General features: G+C 35.6%; 3 protein-coding genes across 4 annotated transcripts; 1 reads left to right on the top strand and 2 right to left on the bottom strand.

Annotated features, from left to right (window-relative positions):
* The first annotated feature begins 437 nt into the window (after positions 1 to 437).
* LOC143605433 (transcription factor MYB97-like) lies at positions 438 to 3,636 on the top strand. 2 transcript variants are annotated; one of them, XM_077081542.1, is made up of 4 exons: positions 438 to 541; positions 1,292 to 1,609; positions 2,022 to 2,700; positions 3,247 to 3,636. In XM_077081542.1, the coding sequence occupies exons 2-4, from the start codon at positions 1,292 to 1,294 to the stop codon at positions 3,471 to 3,473; spliced, it is 1,224 nt and encodes a 407-aa protein (XP_076937657.1). In that variant the 5' UTR covers positions 438 to 541; the 3' UTR covers positions 3,474 to 3,636. The 2 variants fall into 2 exon arrangements, with proteins under 2 accessions (XP_076937657.1, XP_076937656.1); XM_077081541.1 differs by lacking the exon at positions 438 to 541 and having other exon boundaries at positions 982 to 1,609.
* Positions 3,637 to 4,079: 443 nt separating this feature from the next.
* LOC143605430 (protein STRICTOSIDINE SYNTHASE-LIKE 3-like) lies at positions 4,080 to 7,492 on the bottom strand. The gene is made up of 4 exons (XM_077081539.1): positions 7,133 to 7,492; positions 5,442 to 5,717; positions 4,654 to 4,821; positions 4,080 to 4,587 (listed from the first exon to the last, which is right to left on the bottom strand). Exons 1-4 carry the CDS (start codon positions 7,462 to 7,464, stop codon positions 4,185 to 4,187), a joined length of 1,179 nt encoding a protein of 392 aa, XP_076937654.1. The 5' UTR covers positions 7,465 to 7,492; the 3' UTR covers positions 4,080 to 4,184.
* Positions 7,493 to 9,339: 1,847 nt separating this feature from the next.
* LOC143605431 (protein STRICTOSIDINE SYNTHASE-LIKE 3-like) lies at positions 9,340 to 11,603 on the bottom strand. Its single transcript, XM_077081540.1, has 4 exons — positions 11,269 to 11,603; positions 10,803 to 11,080; positions 10,007 to 10,169; positions 9,340 to 9,931 (listed from the first exon to the last, which is right to left on the bottom strand). The coding sequence occupies exons 1-4, from the start codon at positions 11,595 to 11,597 to the stop codon at positions 9,529 to 9,531; spliced, it is 1,173 nt and encodes a 390-aa protein (XP_076937655.1). The 5' UTR covers positions 11,598 to 11,603; the 3' UTR covers positions 9,340 to 9,528.
* Positions 11,604 to 20,873: the final 9,270 nt, after the last annotated feature.

Genomic DNA, 20,873 nt, shown 5'->3' with positions numbered 1-20,873 from the left:
ACATATTCATAGAAAATAATTAAACATTGTCTTGAAGAATGAACGAACACAAACATCTCCATATACATGTTAGTTCGGTTCTAATTAGACGATGGGGCAGATGGAGCAATGAATTAATGAATGAATTAACAAAGAAGGTGAGTGAGAGTAAAAGAAGGCTTAAAAGGCGAAAAAGCAAGTAAAGTAAAAAAGTAAAAAGTAAAAGTAACCTGAGGGTGACAGGCAGCCTGCTGGAGTAGGCCCAAGCTGCTACTCTTTCTCTCTGTATGATTGGTTCGTAGGTCTTTTCATATTAATATTAATATTAATATTAATATTAATATTGCTGCTTCTTTCATCCATTCTTCATCGTTTTTCTTTCTTTCTTTCTTTTTGTTTTGATTGATGCCAGATCCAGGTCACTCGTACGACTGAGTTTCTTTTACCAATTTCAATTCTCTCTTCGATTTCGCCCAACCTGTTTCAATTCTTTATTGATTCATGCCGGATTATTATTACGAATTCACATTATTATTATTGTTTTGCCGCCTTCTTCGCTGAGGTATATTTCTTCATTTAATTTTATAATTCACTCTGTTACTTTTTTTTCACTATTCTTTTCCTCATTTAAGATATTACTACTAGGTTGGTTTATTTTCTTTCGCTGAAATCTGGTGCTTAATTTATTAGTATGATTCATGATGAAATCTAACTATCATCAATTGTTTAATAATAAGTTAAAACTTTAATGTGCTTATTTTATGGATTGCTTGTTAAATATTTCCTTTTTTTTTTTAACAAGAAACTGTTAATACTATCAGAGTTAATGATTATATCACAAAACTCTCAAAATCTTACAAGTTTGTTAGTTTCATGTATGTAATATTAATTACTGTTGGACGGTGGTCGATTTTCACTTGGATTTTGGCTTCATGATTAATAACAAACCAAGACACAGTACATAAATAAGATTGAGAATAAACAAACAGACTCACTCTTCATCAGTCATTATATGTTCAACTGATAAAAGAACCGACTAAAACGTATGTTTGATATGAACATCATACTTATAGGTTATGAAACGGTGTGTACACCACCGTTTCATGCCCCACTTGTATGTTATAATACAAACGACAGTGTTTAACATTTAGACTTAATTACATGGCCTTCGGCCCATATTACATATCCAGTCATAAACTAACTAGATAAACAAGTAACGGGGCAAATGTTTTAATGGATTAGTAGATTAATAATGACATGAAGTCATGATCTCAAATAACTGATGAGAAATATTTGTTTGTATGTTATGAAGATGAGCAACATGACAAGTGAAAGCAGTGGGGATTCTCCATCAGCTGATGAAGTAAGCTCCGGGACACTGAAGAAAGGCCCATGGACATCTGCTGAAGATGCAATCTTGGTGGAATATGTGAAAAAACATGGAGAAGGGAACTGGAACGCTGTTCAGAAGCATTCTGGGCTTTCTCGTTGTGGTAAAAGCTGTCGGTTACGTTGGGCAAACCACTTAAGACCTGATCTGAAAAAAGGTACATTTACACCTGAGGAGGAGCGCCAGATTGTTGAACTCCATGCTAAGATGGGTAACAAATGGGCACGCATGGCTCTTGAGGTACTTTCCTTCCTAATTATACTATGTTTCTTATTTGCATTACGGCTTGTGCAGATTTTTAAAACTGCCTTATATTAATTGGCCTCCGTTAGATGTGGTAATTTTAAATTCATACATGTGAAATTATGAATATGTGTATGTGTGTGTATACATTTTTACATTTGACATTTTTTATATCAATATCCCCAACATGTACTTGGGCCACAAATAAGCATTGGCCATGATAATGTAAAAAATGTGATCAGTTTGCTTTTGACATGATGCTACATTTTATAGATTTTATAATAGATTGATCTTAGAGTCATCTTTAATCTATTGCTTGTTTAAGAAATTCAAAAGAAAATGAAATATTTAGTGGAAACTTGTGTGTGCAACTTTATTTACTAAAATTCCCATTATGTTTTGTTTTCAGTTACCTGGACGTACAGACAATGAAATAAAAAACTTTTGGAACACAAGAACCAAAAGAAGACAGCGTGCTGGATTACCGATTTACCCTCATGATGTTTGTTTGCAAACACTAAACGACAGTGAACAAGCCCAAAACATGGTCACATTCAATGCACCACATTCTGAAGACTCGCCAAATGCTGATACCTTCCCAATTCCACCTGTTGAGTTCAAGAATTTGGAACTAAATCAGGACCCAGACATCCTTGATTTACCATCAGGCAGTTATCTTAATAATGGTAGTTTTCTAATCCCCGTGCCCAAACGAGCCCGGACATCCAGTACTTATCCAGTATTTGATGGTGATCCCAATGCCTATTTTATTGGCAACACTTCTTCTTCTGGGCCCAATGTATGGGCCCAGAAAATGGAGCTCCCTTCAATCCATTATTCTACCCAAATGGGTAGTTCATCCCCACTTGAATCTGTTATTCGAAAGTCGGTTGCTGACAGGGACAGTGGGTTGTTAGAGGCAGTGCTGTTACAATCCCAAAATTTGAATAATTCAAGTGTTTCTCGTGACAGTTCGTCTCAGCTTGATGACTGGGGTGGCTCACCTTTGGGTCATTCTGCTGCCTCTGTTTTCAGTGAATATACTCCTCATTTAGGTGATGAACATCAGTCTGTTGAGGCTATTTCAGGTAACAACTTTATTTAATAGTTATAATACTAATTGTCTATTAAAGTTTTCTTGTTGATGATTTTGTCTGTTACTGCAACACCAAATTCAAAGTTTTTCTTCCTATAATTATATATTCTTGTTTTGTTTATTTCCGTGCAAAATTTCCCAAAACAATAGAGGTGGTTTGCTGCAGTTCTGAGCTCAGTCAAAACATGTAATTTTGGCCTTGGTGTTATTTTTTTTTTGTTAAATAATCAATGTGCCAAATATGATTAAAAAATGCCATATTATTTCAATGATAATATTATTTTTAATTAGGTGGCATTATGCATAAAAAACACGCTTTGGCTCGTTGCCTTTTTAGCTTATCGTTTTCTATCTTACCCGCTGACCTAGATAAACACAATATGAAATTTGAAGTATTTTGAATGGTATATTTGATATTAATTTTTTGGTTGGGTGAATATGATATTATGCTTTGTATTTTAGTTATTTTGTTTATGATTAGTGGAAAACAATATCTTATTTTGAATATCAATCTGATTGTTGAAGTTTGGATGATTAGTTAAGCATGAAACGGAGGAATTTGGTAAGCAAGAAGCCCATCTAAATCCAATCTATTCAAGACCAGATCTTGTTTTGGGGAACTTGTTTAGTTCCAGCTCAAATGCTGCACACACCAGCCCAATTCGGGCACTTGTTGATGATGATGATTTTGGCTCACCATTTCACTACGAGTCTACCGGAAAATGGGACATTTCAGAAATCTGTAGAGGCTTGGGAAACCGTTAAATGTGTGTTTCAGTTTTAAAATGACTATTTGGTGAGATAGTCATTGTATTGTGCTCTAAAAGGACTTTTCAGACCATTTTTTCTTCTTTTCTTTGAACAGCTCAAATTCAAGTGGATATTTGTGATTGATGTAAAGACTATTTCAGCTATGTTTCCATGATGGTTCTAAAGACTGTTTCTGCTATATTTCCATGATGGTTGTTTGAAATAATTATTTGGTTCGGGTCAAAACGGCTAAAAATAGGTTTCGGTTCGTCTTTAAAAATTATTTCAATCTACTATGAATAATAGTTTTAGCAAGCATCAGTGAAGCTTATCAATAGTTAAAGAAACCCGTGAATCCGACAGTGGTATATGAATTGGATGTTGGATCACCATTAGTGTTTGTTTTGTTATGCAAAAGTACAAGCTTCGTGTACTAATGCTCAACTGTTTTTTCGTGGGTTTTCCTGATCAGTAAGATGATTTCGTAACTACTTTCGAATATTACTAGACAAAAACTTGAACATTATGCTGTGAAACATGAATTGAGATGGTAAATTTGCTTATGTGGATGAGTTTTCCTTATGTAAATGTTAAAAGTATAAGGTCATTTGACAAACCATATTATGAAATCAATGTTCGGATTTAGTTCAGTTAACTGAAAAGAAACATTACTACATAGTGCTAGCAGTGTCCAACTGGCATAAAACATACCACAAACAATAGTATTCATTCCAAATCGTATACTGCAATAAACGACATCAACACACTCCCCAGCCATAACTTCCCATCCCTCTCCTCAACTTCACTCACAGCTCTTACGACTTTACCTTGTGCGTCCTCCAATACCTGTAAAATCTTCCCATCCGGACTGTACTTGATAATAATACCATGAAGCCGACCACCAACAGTCATCAGGTAATGATACTTGATAGGGATCGGTAGTTTCAATAAAAAGGTTCTGAATTTCGGGAATAAGCCGAAGATGTGGGCGTACATCGAGCGGCGCGTGTGAATGGCCACCCAAAATTCACCTTTTTCATTTGTCCTCACGTTGTCCGGGAATCCAGGTAAAATGGCAAACACTTCAGATGTCCCTGCTTTCTCTCCCTTTACAAAATACTTCATTAACCTGCATCACAAGGGTGATAAATACTTTGAAACAATGGAAATGGCAAACTGGTAATTCCGAGCTCACCTGCCTCTGGACCCCTCGCAAAAGACGAAGAAAGAACCGTCCTTGCTGAAGGACACGCCATTTGGGAACTGGAGTTTGCCAAGAAGAACACTTGTCTTTTTTGTGACGGGATCGTATTTCAGAAGTCTACCAGTGTCGTCCGCTGAGAAAACTACATGCATAAAGTTCCTGAAAATAAACAGTCATAATATATATAGTTCAGGGTTAAACTCAAGTCTAAAATCACTATATATGTAGTTTCTAACATGTCGGGAGCGGTTAAACTGAAATGCATGACTTTTAATTAAATTGATGTTTGAACCTTTAACCTAGATTATTGCTAGCCAATGAATACAATAACCACTCAAAAGTTTTTGAAATAAAATATAAGCAACTTTATATTAGATTGAAAAGGTTTTATAAGAAAAGAAACTGGTGATTAAAGATTAATAAAACCCAAATTGTGAAAATTCTGAGTTTGTTAACCAAATTGGTCAACCGCAGTGGTATATGTTTCCTACATATTGATTGATACTTACGCTTGGATTCTAAAGTCAAACAAGAAATTTAAATCACAATGTACACGCTTTGTAGTATACAAAAATGTATCCGACGAATAAACCTATGTAAATTTGTCAAATCCCAAACAATAGGGATAATAAAGACCCATCAGTCCATGCTGTTTCTAAATCTATGCAGTGTTTTGACAAAATAAAAATAAAAATGGATGGGTTTATTTTTACTAAAACAAAAAGGCCTCACTCTAACTATATCAATGAATTAATGTGTAACTTGTTTTAAACAAATACCTTCGGTGATACTTTGTGCTGCTATCTGTAAAGTATATGTTCCCCTCATCATCAATGTCAAGATCATTTGTGAACTTTAGAGGAATTCCTTCAATCTCGGTTACTAGAGGTGTCGCCAGCCCGCCCTCTGGCCCAACCTTTAGCAACCCGAAATACGCATCCGCAATATACAAATCACCAGTCTTCTTGTCAAACCGCAACCCCAACGGCCTCCCACATATATGCTCATTCTTAAAGTAACCAAAGATTGTTGGCTTTCTGTCACATATCTCTGACCTGAAACATAAATGCACTTTCAACTAGGCCTGGCATTTTTCACCTAGGGATGAGCGTTTTCGGTACCAAGTTTTTAGTTTTCGGTATCGGTACTGGTATTTCCCGAATTTTACACGAAATACCGGTACCGAACCGAACATTTTGGTATCACCCACAGTCCCAAAATTGGGTTGATATGGGCCATATTTTGGTTGATGGGTGTCTGTTTTACATAGAACAGGTCTCCGTCAACCCTTTCTAATGAAACGGGTCAGAATGGATTGGTGAAAATTTTCAAACGGGTCAAAATGGATTGGTAAAAATTTTGAAACAGATTAGAATGGGTTGGTGTTAATTTTCAAACGGGCCAGATTGGGTTGGTGATAAATTTTCAAACATGTCAGAATAGGTTGGTGTTAATTTTCAAACGGGCCAGAACGGGTTGATAAAAATTTTCAAACAGGTTAGAGTGGGTTGGGCTGGTCATTGGTGTTAATTTTCAGACGGGTCAGAATGGGTTGGTGTTAATTTTCAAGCGGGTCAGAATGGGTTGATACGGGACGTGCAACCCGGTGCTGGTAAGTGTGGCATAATTGGACGTAATTTCCGTTGGGCCGACCCATCGAGCCTATGATGGATTGGTGTCTTGTTAATCAAGTTGAGCACGTGACTTGGTTTACATGGAATTAATCACTTGGTGAACAAGTCGAGCCAATGACTTGGACAACAAGGAATTTATTTATTAAATATTGTTTAAATATGTTTTTACTAATTAATATTTGAGTATGATAAGGAGTTCGTTTTCTAGTCTAATTATGTTTTCATGTTTAAACTAGTATATATACCCGAGCTTGTGGGTTATATCATTGTGAGTTTAAAAAATTGTAATTTTCGAGCTAATGAAAATTATAGAGATCGAGCTTATGATCTAACTTTCGTTTTTTGTGTTTATCGATCTTGGTCACCAAACTTAAGAATGCTGCATCAGACGCGTAACCGGTGTCAGTATGCGAGTAATGTGACCCTGGTACACGCGTAACACGGCATTGAACGTATAACCAATGCCGGAACACGCGTAAACAGCATTAAACACGCAGCACTTGTAACCGTCTCTGTTACGTGTGTTTCGGTGTAACCGTCTTCGCATGTGTAACTGACACCGGATTGAGCATAAATGGCGCCGGAATGCGCCTAAGCAGCATTTCTGTTTAGACCCGAATCCAATTCCGGTCTAACCCAAAACCCATTCTGTCCGACCCCGGAACCCCTCCCATCCCAAACTAAATTAACCCTTTTCCGCATCAACCCGTCCTGACCCAAACCCGTTCTAACCAGTGACCCAAATCCACCCAACCCAACCAACCAACCAACCAACAATAATAATAAAATAATAATATTAATGTGTGTGGTTCATCTGAAACCAAGCAACCAATTACCTATTCGGGGACGTATAGGCAAAATCCAACCACGAGTTCCCATTCCAGAAGACAACCCGGCCATCAGCAAGACCAGTATACGGCCCACGCCCTTGCGGGTCAAAAGTAATACTCTCGGGTCCTTGAATCTCATTCAAAAACCTTACCTCCGACCTCTGTAGCAAATTCTCAGAGTCCTTGTCCTTGGGCAGCTCAGACCAGGGCGACAGGTCCACTCTGATGGCCTCAAAGTCAGGGAAATCAGCGATTGCACTGTGCCTCAGTGGGTCCAGTCCGCAGTATACTGCCACCGCAACAATAATACATCCGGCGAGTATTCCGGCCAAGCTCATTGTTATTTACGACAGTAGACAGTTAGTAGTTAGATAGATATAGATATAGATGGCCGGCTGGATATATATATATAATACTAATGTTGTGGACCGTGTGATCTACCAAACACCTACTTTTGTTTACACTCTAGCTACCGTCCTTGCTATATTTATAATGGGAATATTATTTAGGCTATGTATCACGAGCTGCCTGAATCATTATTAAAAGATTATGTGGTAGTAATTTTAAATAACCCTATACTTAACCAGTTGTTAAGCGGTCGATTCACCCTACTCTTGTAATTAACTTACCAAGTTATCCTATAACTATTTTAATGGTTTAACCTTTGTATTCCCATTACTTTGAATAGTTAAGTCATGTCTTGATTACCAACAAATCGGTGCTGGAAACAATCTAGGAGACCATCATACAACCAAACCACGCGACATGATGAAAGGGAAGCGAATGGAGACTCGAAACATGCGTCAAGAACAAGGCCATCTGATTGCAAATTGCGGGACGAAAGAATGTGACGAGGCCTCGTTACTAATCCAAATGATGGCTTCATTTCATGAGAAAACCATTTTGATTTGATAAAATGATGCTTATACTTGAAATTGACACACCGGATAACTCAGCTATCTACGTCGTGGCAGGCACCAATACCAAAAAAATGGAAAGAAATATGGTGTGTGAATTTCAAGTATAAGTGTCATTTTACCGAATCAAAATAATTTTTTCATAAAATGAAGTCAACATTTGGATTGGAAACACAAACAAATTTGAACTTTTTGTTCATACAAGGAGTCGGTGAGATTGCATTAGAATATTTATCCCAACTGTGTTCTAAACACCCAATCTCAATAAGAATATATCAAGCTCGGATCAATTAAGACTTCAAGGGTTTAACATTCATCTTGAGGGTTCTATGGGTTATTGTAAAAAAATGTTTGAAGATCGAACAACAAGAACAAACTATAATGCATTTAATACTTAGAGTACTAATGAACACCATGAGGGAAAGAAAGATGAATACTTAGAGTATTACTGTCAATCAATCAGTCAATCATATCCGGTAAAAATCAAATGAGCATTTTGTCTTCTTCATTATGTTGTGATAAGAACCTCTTCTAATCCTCATCGTCAACTTGGTCATTATCTTTTCTTCATCATCGAATTCAAGACATAATTTGTGTCCTTCCAAGTTGGACATTCGTATTCAAAGTGACCGGATTTATGGCACTTGAAGCATTCCGCAGTCTCTTTAGTGAGCAATTGTATGCCTTCACCCCCGTCCTCTAAACTCGAGTGTCCTTGACCTTATACTTGATAATCTGTTTTTTTGACAGAGACAACCGCAAAATGGTATTTCTCTGTGAGAATCATGAGATTTTTCTCTACCATTTTGGTCCAATGCTTCTCGTCTGATTGGAGATTGACAAAACTCTAGCAAAATAATCGATGATACTTTCACCCGTGTTCATCTCAATAACTTCAAAATATCTACAACCTTTTTGCAACATAGACTTCTTGACTCTCTCACTGCCTTAAAATCTTTTGCTTCGTGGAGTCCCATAATGTCATTGCGAAGCTTCTATCAAGGATACTTTGTTAAGATCGATGTAACTCTATCAATGGCTTAATAGTGATAATGCTTCACTTGTTGATCCTTGTTTCATTCCTCCTTTAGCTTCTTATCTCTTTCACTTACAATTGATTGTAAATAAGGCTCTGATACCAGCTAAAAGTTTCAACGAAAGGTATGAAGCCCAAAATTTAACTGATGATTTTATTGAAGAATGCAGTTGCTTTAAATAACTACATAAACAGGATAAAGGAAAAAAAACAAACATTTTAAACTTCTTATAAAACATGCAAAAGACAAGGATGAATTCTTAAAAACTAAGACACCACTTGCTTGACACACATATTCAAGCTTATTCAAATGACTCTAAACTTCAAACGACTACATTGAACTTGCATGAAACACGTGCCTCATACGTGATATGTAGGTCAATACTCTTTCACTAGCAGTGTCCAACTCGCAGAACGTGAAACACACAACAAATGTACCGAAATAATATTCATTCCAAATCGTATACTGCAATAAATGACATCAACACACTCCCCAACCATAACTGTCCATCCCTCTCCTCAACTTCACTCACGGACCTTACCACTTTACCTTGCGTGTCCTCCAACACCTGTACTATCTTCCCATCCGGGCTGAACTTGATAACCAAACCATGAGGCCAACCACCAAGGCTCATCATGTAATGATACTTGATTGGTATTGGTAGTTTTAGCAAAAATGTTCTGAATTTTGGGAACAGGCTGCATATGTGAGTGTACATCGACCGACGAGTGTGAATCGCGACCCAAAACTCACCTTCTCCATTTGTTCTCACGTTGTCCGGGGAACCTGGTAAAATGGCAAACACTTCGGATGTCCATGCTTTCTCCCCCTTTATAAAATACTTTATTAACCTGCATCACAAGGGCAATTAATAACTGCTTTGAACAATGGAAATGGCAAATAGGTACATGTAATTCATTGCTCACCTTCCTTTAGACCCTTCACAGAATATGAAGAAAGAACCATCCTTGCTTAACGACACCCCGTTAGGTAACTGGAGGTTTCCGACAAGAACACTTGTCTTTTTTGTGACTGGATCGTATTTCATAAGTCTGCCACTGGTGTCGCCTGAGTAAGCTACTTGCATAAGTTCCTGAAAATAAACAATATTAATCTATAATCAATATGACAGACAGTCGGGGAAGGATAATGAGAAAACTCTTTTTGTTCGTGATAGAAGTAAAAAACTCAGTACTACATATATATGTAATATATACTAGTATCAAATTAGTAGTATGATATATCAAATTTTATTATTATTATTATTATTATTATTATTATTATGTATATAGCATTACATTTATTTAAGGTGTAATACAAAGGATTTACCCAAAACCTATTGGTCTAGTGACATGGTGTCCCTTTAATTGTGTTTTGTGAACTATTACAGGACCAAATTAATATCTCTCTTGTAAAGAAAATGTTAAGCATTTCGTAGAAAGTCAACATATTGTTAAATAGAATGATTCCCGCTATTTAACATTTAAGAAAGTCAACTATGGGTCAAAGTTAGATGGTGCAAAAGTTGGATTACTACGTACGTTCTCTTGCTATATATCTCTGTATATGTAGGGAACAGTTGGCCAAGAAAACTAAATGACTATAAAATGATACCTCTTAAGTCTCAATGAACATGTGTGTAAGTGTAACTTGTTTTGCGCCATATATCATTAGTGTGGTATATGTTTAGATAAAAACGAAGATGCAAAATGAATTAAATATACATTCGCTGATACTTTGTGCTGCTATCTGTAAAGTATATGTTTCCCTCATCATCAATGTCAAGATCATTTGTGAACTTTAGAGGAACTCCTTCAACTTCGGTTACTAGAGACGTCGCCAGACCGCCCTCCGGCCCAACCTTAAGCAACCCAAAATACGCATCAGCGAGATACAACTCACCACTCTTCTTGTCAAACCGCAACCCCAACGGCCTCCCACATATGTTCTCAGTCTTAAAGTAACCGACGATTGTTGGTTTTCGGTCACATATCTCTGACCTGAATTAACAAATACATTAACTTACATGTCTGGCTCATTTGGATGAAATAAATTATTATTTTTTTGAGATGGAATACTTTTAGATTCGTGGTTCGGGGTGTTTCATTTGTTTTTCTTTGTAGGACTCTTACTAGGGGACTGGGGGTTTGGTTTTAATAAAAAAATAATTTGCCGTTAAAAAAATTACCGATTTGGGGATGTATAGGCAAAATCAGACCAAGAGTTCCCATTCCAGAAGACAACCCGGCCATCAGCGAGGCCACTATACGGCCCACGCCCTTGTGGATCAAAAGTAATGCTCTCGGGTCCTTGGATTTGATTCAAGAACCTAATCTCCGACTTTTGTAGTAAATTTTGAGCGTCCTTATCCTTGGGCATTTGAGACCATGGCGGCAGTTCCACTTTGATGGCCTCAAAGTCGTGAAAATCAGCGATTGCACTGTACCTAAATGGGTCCAGTCCGCAGTAAACTGCCACGAGGAGAATGCATCCGCCAAGAATCATAGTGAAGTTCATTGTGATTTAGGCAGTAGGCAAGCAGTTGATGAGAAGGAAGTAGTTAGCTAGCTATATATATATATATATAATAAGGTTCTTGCCAAATGATATATTCGTTGTGCACCAAACTTTTACTTTAGACTCTAGCTACCATCCTTGGAATATTCATGGAGAAATAATTGCACGATCATATATTGTATATTACTAGGATAAAACTGAAAAACTAAAAGACGATGTAGTAATGATCGGTTTAAATTTTAAACAGTCTTAAGAGTTAACATAATTCAGGGGCGGATTTAGCATAGTACGACCAAAGTCGCGGGAATATAGGCTTTTTTCACGTTATATTAGGATGTATATACTAGTTTTTCAAGTGACATCAATGTTTTTTTGGACAATGACTACCCTTGGTTTTTTTTAAAACAACCCAAAATGTTTAAAAAAACACACGGATTAGAGGAGAGGAGGCCGCCTAATTGAACATATTTCAAGAGTATAATCGTCAACTGATCAAACAGAACAGGGACTGCACGACTCACGAGTGATGATGATTTTCAATACACAATCAGACATGGCAAAATCAAAAATCATAGTCAGCCGATCGAGGACGATTTATTCAAATGAACCTGCAGACATGTTTGATTGTGTATTGAAACATCAATTTTATGGTAGTATTTTTTGATTGTTTATAACTTTATGTGTGATTTATTCAGAGTTTAATTATTAGTCTAGGAATTAGAATTATTAGTTGAGTATTGTTCATTGTTGTTTGTTTGGTTGTTAATATTATGGATATATAGTAACAGGTTTTAGGACTTTAGGTAAGACTTGAATTGCTGAACCTAAAAGTAGGAAAATTTTAGGTGATTTCTCTAATCGAACCTAACACGAACAGTCGAACCGTCCAGGAACCCGACTCGAACCTTCAAACTGTCCAAGAACCCCACTTGAACTAAACTGTCAAATCGACCTGAAGTTTTTTATGTTCGGTTGACCGGTTCTATGAATTGTGGCATCTTAAAGTAGTGACATTGGGAAAATAATTTCTCAATCTGTCGTCGTTAATATCTTATGTTACTAAATTGAACATAAATTATAACTAATTACATTGATCAGACAAGTAACATGTTATATTGTATTACTAAATATTTTTTTTACAACCTGTACATCCAATTGTTACAACACATTATGGATATTACAACTCATTAGAGCATCACCACTGCAACACACTCGTCTTTGTTTCAAATGGCAAACTCAGCATATCCGCATCAGATTTTAAATCAACCTATCAAAAACTTTATTTCTCTTCCGGTGGTTATTACTTATCCTTGTTTCAAACCGTCATCACATCACCTACGTTTCCCTTTATTTAATTGATATTGATTTAAATGTGCGTGTGTGTTGTGAAATATGACAAATGTGAGTTGGAACTTAGATAAGTTCTTCCAAGTTTTTGCCCATAAGTTATTATTGTCAAACATTACCACTCCATTGAAGCCAAGAGCTTGTTACTTCTGGACCAACAAAAAACCATTAGAGATGCTCTGGTTGGACTCAAAAGCTAAAGTGACAACGAAGTAACAAGTTAGCAATTAAACATTTTAACTCAGTTTGGGACAATTCTCTGATGCAGCCTTACTCTTGTACAATTGTACAAAACATTTAAAAATTTAATCATGCCCGTGATAGTTTATCTTGTTTAAAAAGTTAGATTATTATTAAATAATTCTACTTTTTCCAACATGGTAACACGATGACTATTAAAAAGGGTCATGTCTACATTTTGGCAACTGAATTTTCCTTAAGGATTTCATATTTAATATAGTATAACTATAATCATTCGGAACTGCTAGATGAGGGTCAAGTGGAATTCACCCCTACGTTTCATGTCTCATATCTTCAGAAATGTATTGCTGACGGCACGACAATTGTACCATTAATTGGAAGACATCAAGGCGGATAAGGATGAGGCTAAACGTACTCTTCTTCCTTACTTGTCATATCATACCCTGAACTTTGACTTACTTCAACAATTTTATTTGACATATTACTACACTTTAACGTTTTTTTTTAAATTTTATGGTCTCTCTTTAAAAGTTTTATTTTATTTTATTTCTATAGCGTTTTTTTTTAATTTTTTTTATATTTCCCCCTTTTTGTGTTTATTGTCGTTGATCATAATAATATTTATTGTTATCATTGTTGATGCATTATTATATTTATGAAACTATATAAGTGATACTAATATTGATATTATAAAAAATAAAAAAAATATTAATAACATTTACAATGAAAATAATAAAAATAACTAATAACAAAATCTTTTTTTAATTCAATATATTTACTGGAGAATATTAAGTGAAGCAAAATGTTGAAGTGACTAATATGTATGTAAATAATGCTAAGGGAATATTATAAATGATTCGATAAGTTCAATGTAACAATCCAAACTTTTCGTTTATTGTTTTGGATAGCCGTTACCCGACCCGTTTCTATGTTTGGGTAATTTAATCAATAAAATAGTGCATTTATCGAATTATTATTTTTGTTTATCATATTTATTTAATTATCAATTATAACTTTGATTAATATACAAAACCAACCCTAAACTTAGTTTTAACTCATATTGTATCCATACATGAAGTGAAGGGACTAAGTTGCTGATATGATGTGAAACACACATTTTTCCTTGCTAGTTTCCATGTCACGTTTTGCGCTTAAACGTTAACGAATAGCATTTTTTTGCGTGAATTTAAATTTTTATGTATGTAATAGGTCCCATGTTGAAGAGGGCGATAAAACAAGTTTAAGGAAGAAGAAATCAACTCAAACGGAATTCGGATGAAGCCGATATGTGCGTTTGAAGATAAGCGAGTCAGAAAACGAAAAACCAGCCAAGTGACCTGGCCACACCACGCGGCCACCTAGCCCTTGTTGGTCACATAACGCGGTGCCCTAGGGGTTGCACAGACCTTTGACTTTCGTTGACCACGACTATTTTGTCTTTTGTGGGCTTGTTTTGAACCTAGTTCGGCTTGTTAATCAAGTTTAAGTAATCTATTTAAACCCTAAAACCCTATGAATGAAAAATAAATCATTCCAGCCGTCCCACATCAGTTTCATACGAGTTTACGAAGATGAGAATCAGCCGGTTCGGAGTTTCATCAACCGATTGTCAGTTTTGCTTATTTTAACGTTTGTGAGCTAGTTTTTGAGTTTTAGACTTTGAAACAAGTTCCAATCAGTTTGTAATGGATACTTTGAGCTTAATTATGATTATTATTTGATGTTAATTCATTATGGTTGGCTAAACTTGTTTGAATCGCCTAGGTTTGATGTTTAATGGTTTGAATTAACTAGTTTAGGGTGCTTAACAAGTGGTTGATTGTTTTTCTATTGTAAAGTTCATATTTTTTGATATTATTCCATGTATACCCGATGCCATAGATGTATCTCAGGTTACATGTGCCCCGTGTGATTGATTATTGCATGAATTAGTTTCGCGTAGGCGTTAATTGCATGGTTTGGTTAATACTTTGTGTGTTGATCGATTGTGGTAGGCATACCATTAGGGTTTGTGTTTCTTGGATCATTAAAGTCAGTGAGTTCACCACCTTTGAGTTGGACAAGACCTTAGGTTTTGGCTTATCATGCTAGTTAGTTGATCGGGTTAGTCGTTGCGAGACCACGTGCAGTTTTCCCATTGTCGGCTAGGTTAAGTTTGTAAGTTGAGTTATTTTGTCCTAAGCATTGAATTACCCCTCTTCTCCTAGGTTTGTAATTAGCTCGAGCCTTAGTGAGATCTGTAACTTAGACATAAACCAAGTGATGAGTTATTAGGTTACGTAGATTAACAGCCATGAATTAAAAGCCATCTAGACGTCGTTAGGATTTTCTAGTAAAACTGAACGTAGGGACCCAGCTTCCTTGACCTCACCTATGTTAGCCCATCTAGAACCCTGGTTTCGACCACGTGTTAGAACCTGTGTCATCTTACGACCGTTAATTCATCCTACCTAGGTGATGCGTTTTCTTATTATCGTTAGTTCCGTTAAGTTTTCTCGTTAAGTTCGTAAGATTAGTTAAGTTAATTAAGTTGCCACACCCCGACCAACGCGGCGAAACATGCCGGAATGTAACGTAATGATTGGACAGTAGCTCAAAAGACACTAATTAAAGTGACAATAATTATTTAATTTCAACAACATCAAACAAGTACACAAATTAAATAATAAGAAAAAATCACATCATGCTTTTGTATTTCGAATAGATATCCTAAGGTATTACTAATATAATCTTGAATAATATCACTACTTGTACTTGTAGCATGTATAAAAATAGAGTTTGTCAACATGGATGTTGGTGAGAATACATAAGTTTTAGTTGAGATATATATGGTTAAAAATCACAATTCATATGTTAATGTTGAACATTACAATTCCTATGAAAATGTAAACAACTAAATAGATGTGGACCCCGTTCCCTGTTGATACGAAATTAATGTAATTGGGTAAATGTATGATCATACTAGATGAGAATAGATGAGGATGAGATACCAACCAACAAAAATAAAATAAACATTTAAGCACATAAAGCATAATCATAGAGCATGCAATAATCACACGCAAACATATATTGAATTGTGTTTTGGAATAGATGTAAAAATAAAACATGAGTAAAATTGAATAAGGTATACATGCTATCCCAAAAATATAAAAGATGGAAAAAGGGGTATGTAAACTCACCTTAATGAGTGGAAATCGGTGATGAGACGACGGAAAGAAGATAAAGATAGAGTCCTCGGAATACGTCGACAAAATTTCCTAGTTAATATTAATATACTTAATTAAGATTAAAGAAATAATAAACAAGGCGTATGACGGATATGAGATTTGATAGGGTTTAAATACAATTTTTAGCATTATTAGTTTAATTATCATAAACTGTAAATAATATAACCAGAGGGTAGAAATAGGAAAAAAAAATAAATAAATAATATGACACGGCATAATTATTGTTATTATTATTATTATTACTATTACCATTTACGTTAGATTTTTAAATAAATAAAGTAGATTATATATATATATATATATATATTATATATATATATATATATATATTACGAATCATAATTTCGAAAGAACAAGAAAAATACAAAACCGGAGGGTTTGGTTGATCAAGATAGCGGTTATTTAGTGATAAATAATTGTAATATTATCAAATAATATAATTAAAAGGTAATTAAAAAATAAAAACTCAAAAACGGGTCCAGGGGGATCGAAACCACGCCTGGACCATTTTTAAATGTCTTAATCCACACGCACCAGCCACTAGGATGGGGCTAACACTTGTGAAATATATATTAAATAGAAAAGTATATGAACAACAACCAAAAACATAAACCCAGCTCAAAGGGATAAACCCTAAATCCATTTCGCTCCAATTGTTCAATTTATACGGAGATGGTGATTAAAATTGGTTTGGGGTTAACATTCCTTAGCTAAAATTGAACTAAATGCATGTTTTAATTACCGTATTAGGTGACGAATTGAGGGTGGACGGCTAATTAGGTTTCATGGTTCGAGTTGGGTATCCGAACCCGTCTTTGACGGCTTTGTATGTTTAAATTGAGTTGGGGTTTGAATTGTGAGGTTGAGAGGAAGGTGTGGTACCAATTAATTGAATTATGGTTGGGTATTTATAGGGTAACGAGGTCAAATCGGTCCGCATTTGAGTTAAAGCAATATTGATCAATTGGGAAACCCATTTGCTGTCAAATTAAACGAGTTACCATGTAGAAACATTAGCGTGGAGGACAAGATGCGAGTAAGCAGGTCAAATTTTGTGTTTTAAGGCTTAAAACGCGTGGGGAGGGAGGGTGGGTGGGGGGGGGGGGGGTCGGACGGTGATGACGGGAAAAAGAGAAAGGAGGGGAAAGGGGTTTGGATATTTTTTGCAATTCAGTCCCTAAACTTTAGGATTGGGTGCACAAGTGGATAAATGATAGTTTAGGGGCCTAAAAGTACTAGTTTAATAGTTTTAATATATTATTAAATAAATAAAATAATACTAAAAACCAGTGGTGGGAAGTGAATACTAAAAACGAGTGGTGGGAAGTGAAATAACTGATCAATGATTGGAATGAATTAATAAATTGTTGATTATATTAAATAACGATAGTTCGGAAAATAAAATAACACATAAATATATAAATAAATTAAACGAGTCGGGGTTTTCAGGTCCGAAAATTGACGAATGTTACAGTATTCACAACTTTTTGAAAATTTTGTCTCGAAATTATAGAAAAACCATAACATAAAGAAAGAGGAAATTTCTTGTTTTTTTTTATTTTTATTTTTTTACTAAAAATAACACAGATCTTCAAGTGACACAAATAACGCTACAAATGCAAAATATGATAAGGACACCTATACATAAGATGTACAAGCGGCGTATCCACCATGCCCTTATCGCATCGATATTTGTATCATTACTTAACATCACCCCTAGGTTTCGAGTTATGACACACAGCCGTATTCACCATGAGTTCCATGCGAGGATTTTGATAATTATGCGTGCACTCATAATTATTTAGATCGTCGCATGATTTACATAGTTCGTCCCATTGTGCGGGTTTGAAAACAAGGGTAAATTAAATATTTTTAAATCGATATTTGAATGGAATCATTTGATCAAGAGCAATGAAATTTGATGACCATAATTAACCAGTAAAAAATAATCCTAGAAAAAAAAAATAAATAAATAAATGACAAAATTGTTGAAGTTAACCATCGAGAATAATAACAAATTAAAATAAAAATATGGGGTAAGTTTTGAAGTTAAATAAGTTAGTTTTACACATTTGATGTATAGGGGTATTGTAGATGACAACTGTAAGACCCCGTTACCGGTAGCCCTACTTTGGTGTTGGATTTACTCATAAAACGCAGTTCTAAAATCAGAGTTAATTAAAACTTTCGCGGAATAACATAAAACATCAACGGCGGTACAAACATTCATTACTTGTCTTTAAAACATAACTTAACACATGTCTTTTAGTTTCAAACATTAACAATTAAAATCTTCAGATGCCAGCTTCTTTATTTCATCCGCCATGAGTCTCCCTTCAAGCCAGCTGTCTCATCCTACTCACCTGCGTGCATACTAAAAGTCAGCTACGCTGAGTGAGTTCTAGTTAATCATACAACATACAACACATTCATAAATACATACTTTCATACGTACCCCATGCTTTCATACTTTTGTTTATACATACTTACTTACTTTTTCCTTTCATATTCATACCTTACGTTATAAAGAGCATTTCGCCCTATAACCTTCGCATATATTATTAGGGTATGCAACCCTTTAACCTTCGCATATATTTTTAGGGTATGCAACCCTTTAACCTTCGCATATATATTTAGGGTATGCAACCCTTTAACCTTCGCATATATTATTAGGGTATGCACCCTTTAACCTTACCTTACCTTTCATTATCATCACCACTATCATATCCATACATTTAATATCATACGTATCATAGTCGTATATACTTCCTTATTCACATACACATAACATACATACTGCACTATACTTGCCTTAACGATACGTGCAATACCCTAAGGTTGTTCACGTACTGTCAAGCATACGTTTCGTATCAATCACATTTGTCATTAAGACATACACTTACCATTTAAGGTAAGTGTATTAACATTCACATCGAGTATGCACACAGCCCCGAAAACATAACAAGGAAGTGGGGCTAGAAAACTCACCTGCAGTCAGTTACGTTCACCGTTTATGGTAATCCCTTTCTTGAGTTGCGCATGACCAACTGTATAAAAATTACACGTATCAATTAACTATCATTACCCATAACGTCTTCCTAGTTCAATTATTACCCACAACGAACGGGGGTCCCGGGGGCAGCGCCCCTGGCAGCGGGGTTCTAGGGGAGGCAGCCCCTAGCGGGGTCCAAGGGGCAGAGCCCCTGGTTGGGGTCGAGCTATCTTAACACATTTTTCACTAGGATTTTAATTTATTTCCTAATTCGTTAGCTCATCCCTCATAACGAATTAAGTCTGATTCGCTATCCGATTCGTCACCGAACTTAACTTACGCGAACTTAATTGTAAGCAAACTTGTATACAAGCGAAGTTATATACAAGCGAACTTAGCATTAGCGAAGTTAACTACAAGCGAACATGACCAGTAAGCGAGGGTTATATATTAGCAAACTTAAACCAGTGGCGAAGTTGCATATTAGCGAACTTAACCAGTGGCGAAGTTGTAAATTAGCGAACTTAACCTTTAAACGAACTTATCCAGCAGCGAACTTGATCAACAACGAAGTTGATCAGTAGGCGAACTTGCTTGCAAGCGAACTTAAGCTTGCAGGCGAAGTTTTTTTAGTTGCAGCTACGGCTCATCCCGAAAACCTATATAATCATTTCAGTTTTTATTGTTTAAGTCTTGGTTATGATTTTAACCAACCCCACGATCATTCCTTTGGTCAGTTTTTAATAAAGATTCGGCCTGAAAACGCATAAAGGTTGGACCTTTAAGCTAAAACGTTCCAAACTAGATCTTAGGGTTTTCTTTTAATCGAGCCGCACATGTTTATGGGTTCATTAGGTTCGTTTTATCATCAAGTTTAGAACTTTACGTTTTCATTTACACCCGATCTATTCTCGTTCTAAGTTTTACTAAACATTTATAAAAAACGTAAACTTTAAGGTAAAAGACATACCTTTACGTGCTCGTTTGATCCTGGTTAGCTTGTTTAGGAACTCTAGATCTTGTATAAGACCCGGATAACAAAGATCTAATCACAACTAACGTTTACTCGCTCTCGGATCTCGCTCGTCTCTCTCTCTCGGCCGTATAGGGTGTAGGATGTGTGTGTTTTTTGAGTGTGTAGAGAAATATGAAAGATGGAATGAGGATTAGGGTTTTAGGATGGTTTAAGGGGATATTTATATCCCTTAAAGCCCATGGGCCTAAGGCCCATTACCCTTTAATCCACCATAGTTTAATCCAAGTCCATGATTCTTTATTAAAACACTAGTTAATTTATTTAACGCTTGATAACTTAATGAAATCTACCTTTATTTAATATTATAATATTTCAGGATGTTACAACAACAAAATTTAAGAATAACTATCCACATAAATTAGTTTGCACAACAAACAATTCACACGATTTAAGGAACATGATAGTAGATGAGACAAAAATTATATAATCGGGTAAGATGAAGAAGGAGTACTACGAGAATGGGGTGAGTTTCG

This window comes from Bidens hawaiensis, unplaced genomic scaffold (assembly GCF_021521415.1).
Source record: "Bidens hawaiensis isolate Kalapana, Puna unplaced genomic scaffold, B.hawaiensis_p1.1 tig00069345_1, whole genome shotgun sequence".
Classification (NCBI taxonomy): domain Eukaryota; kingdom Viridiplantae; phylum Streptophyta; class Magnoliopsida; order Asterales; family Asteraceae; genus Bidens; species Bidens hawaiensis.
Note: the sequence above shows the minus strand (reverse complement) of the source record. Positions and strands in the feature narration are given on the sequence as shown.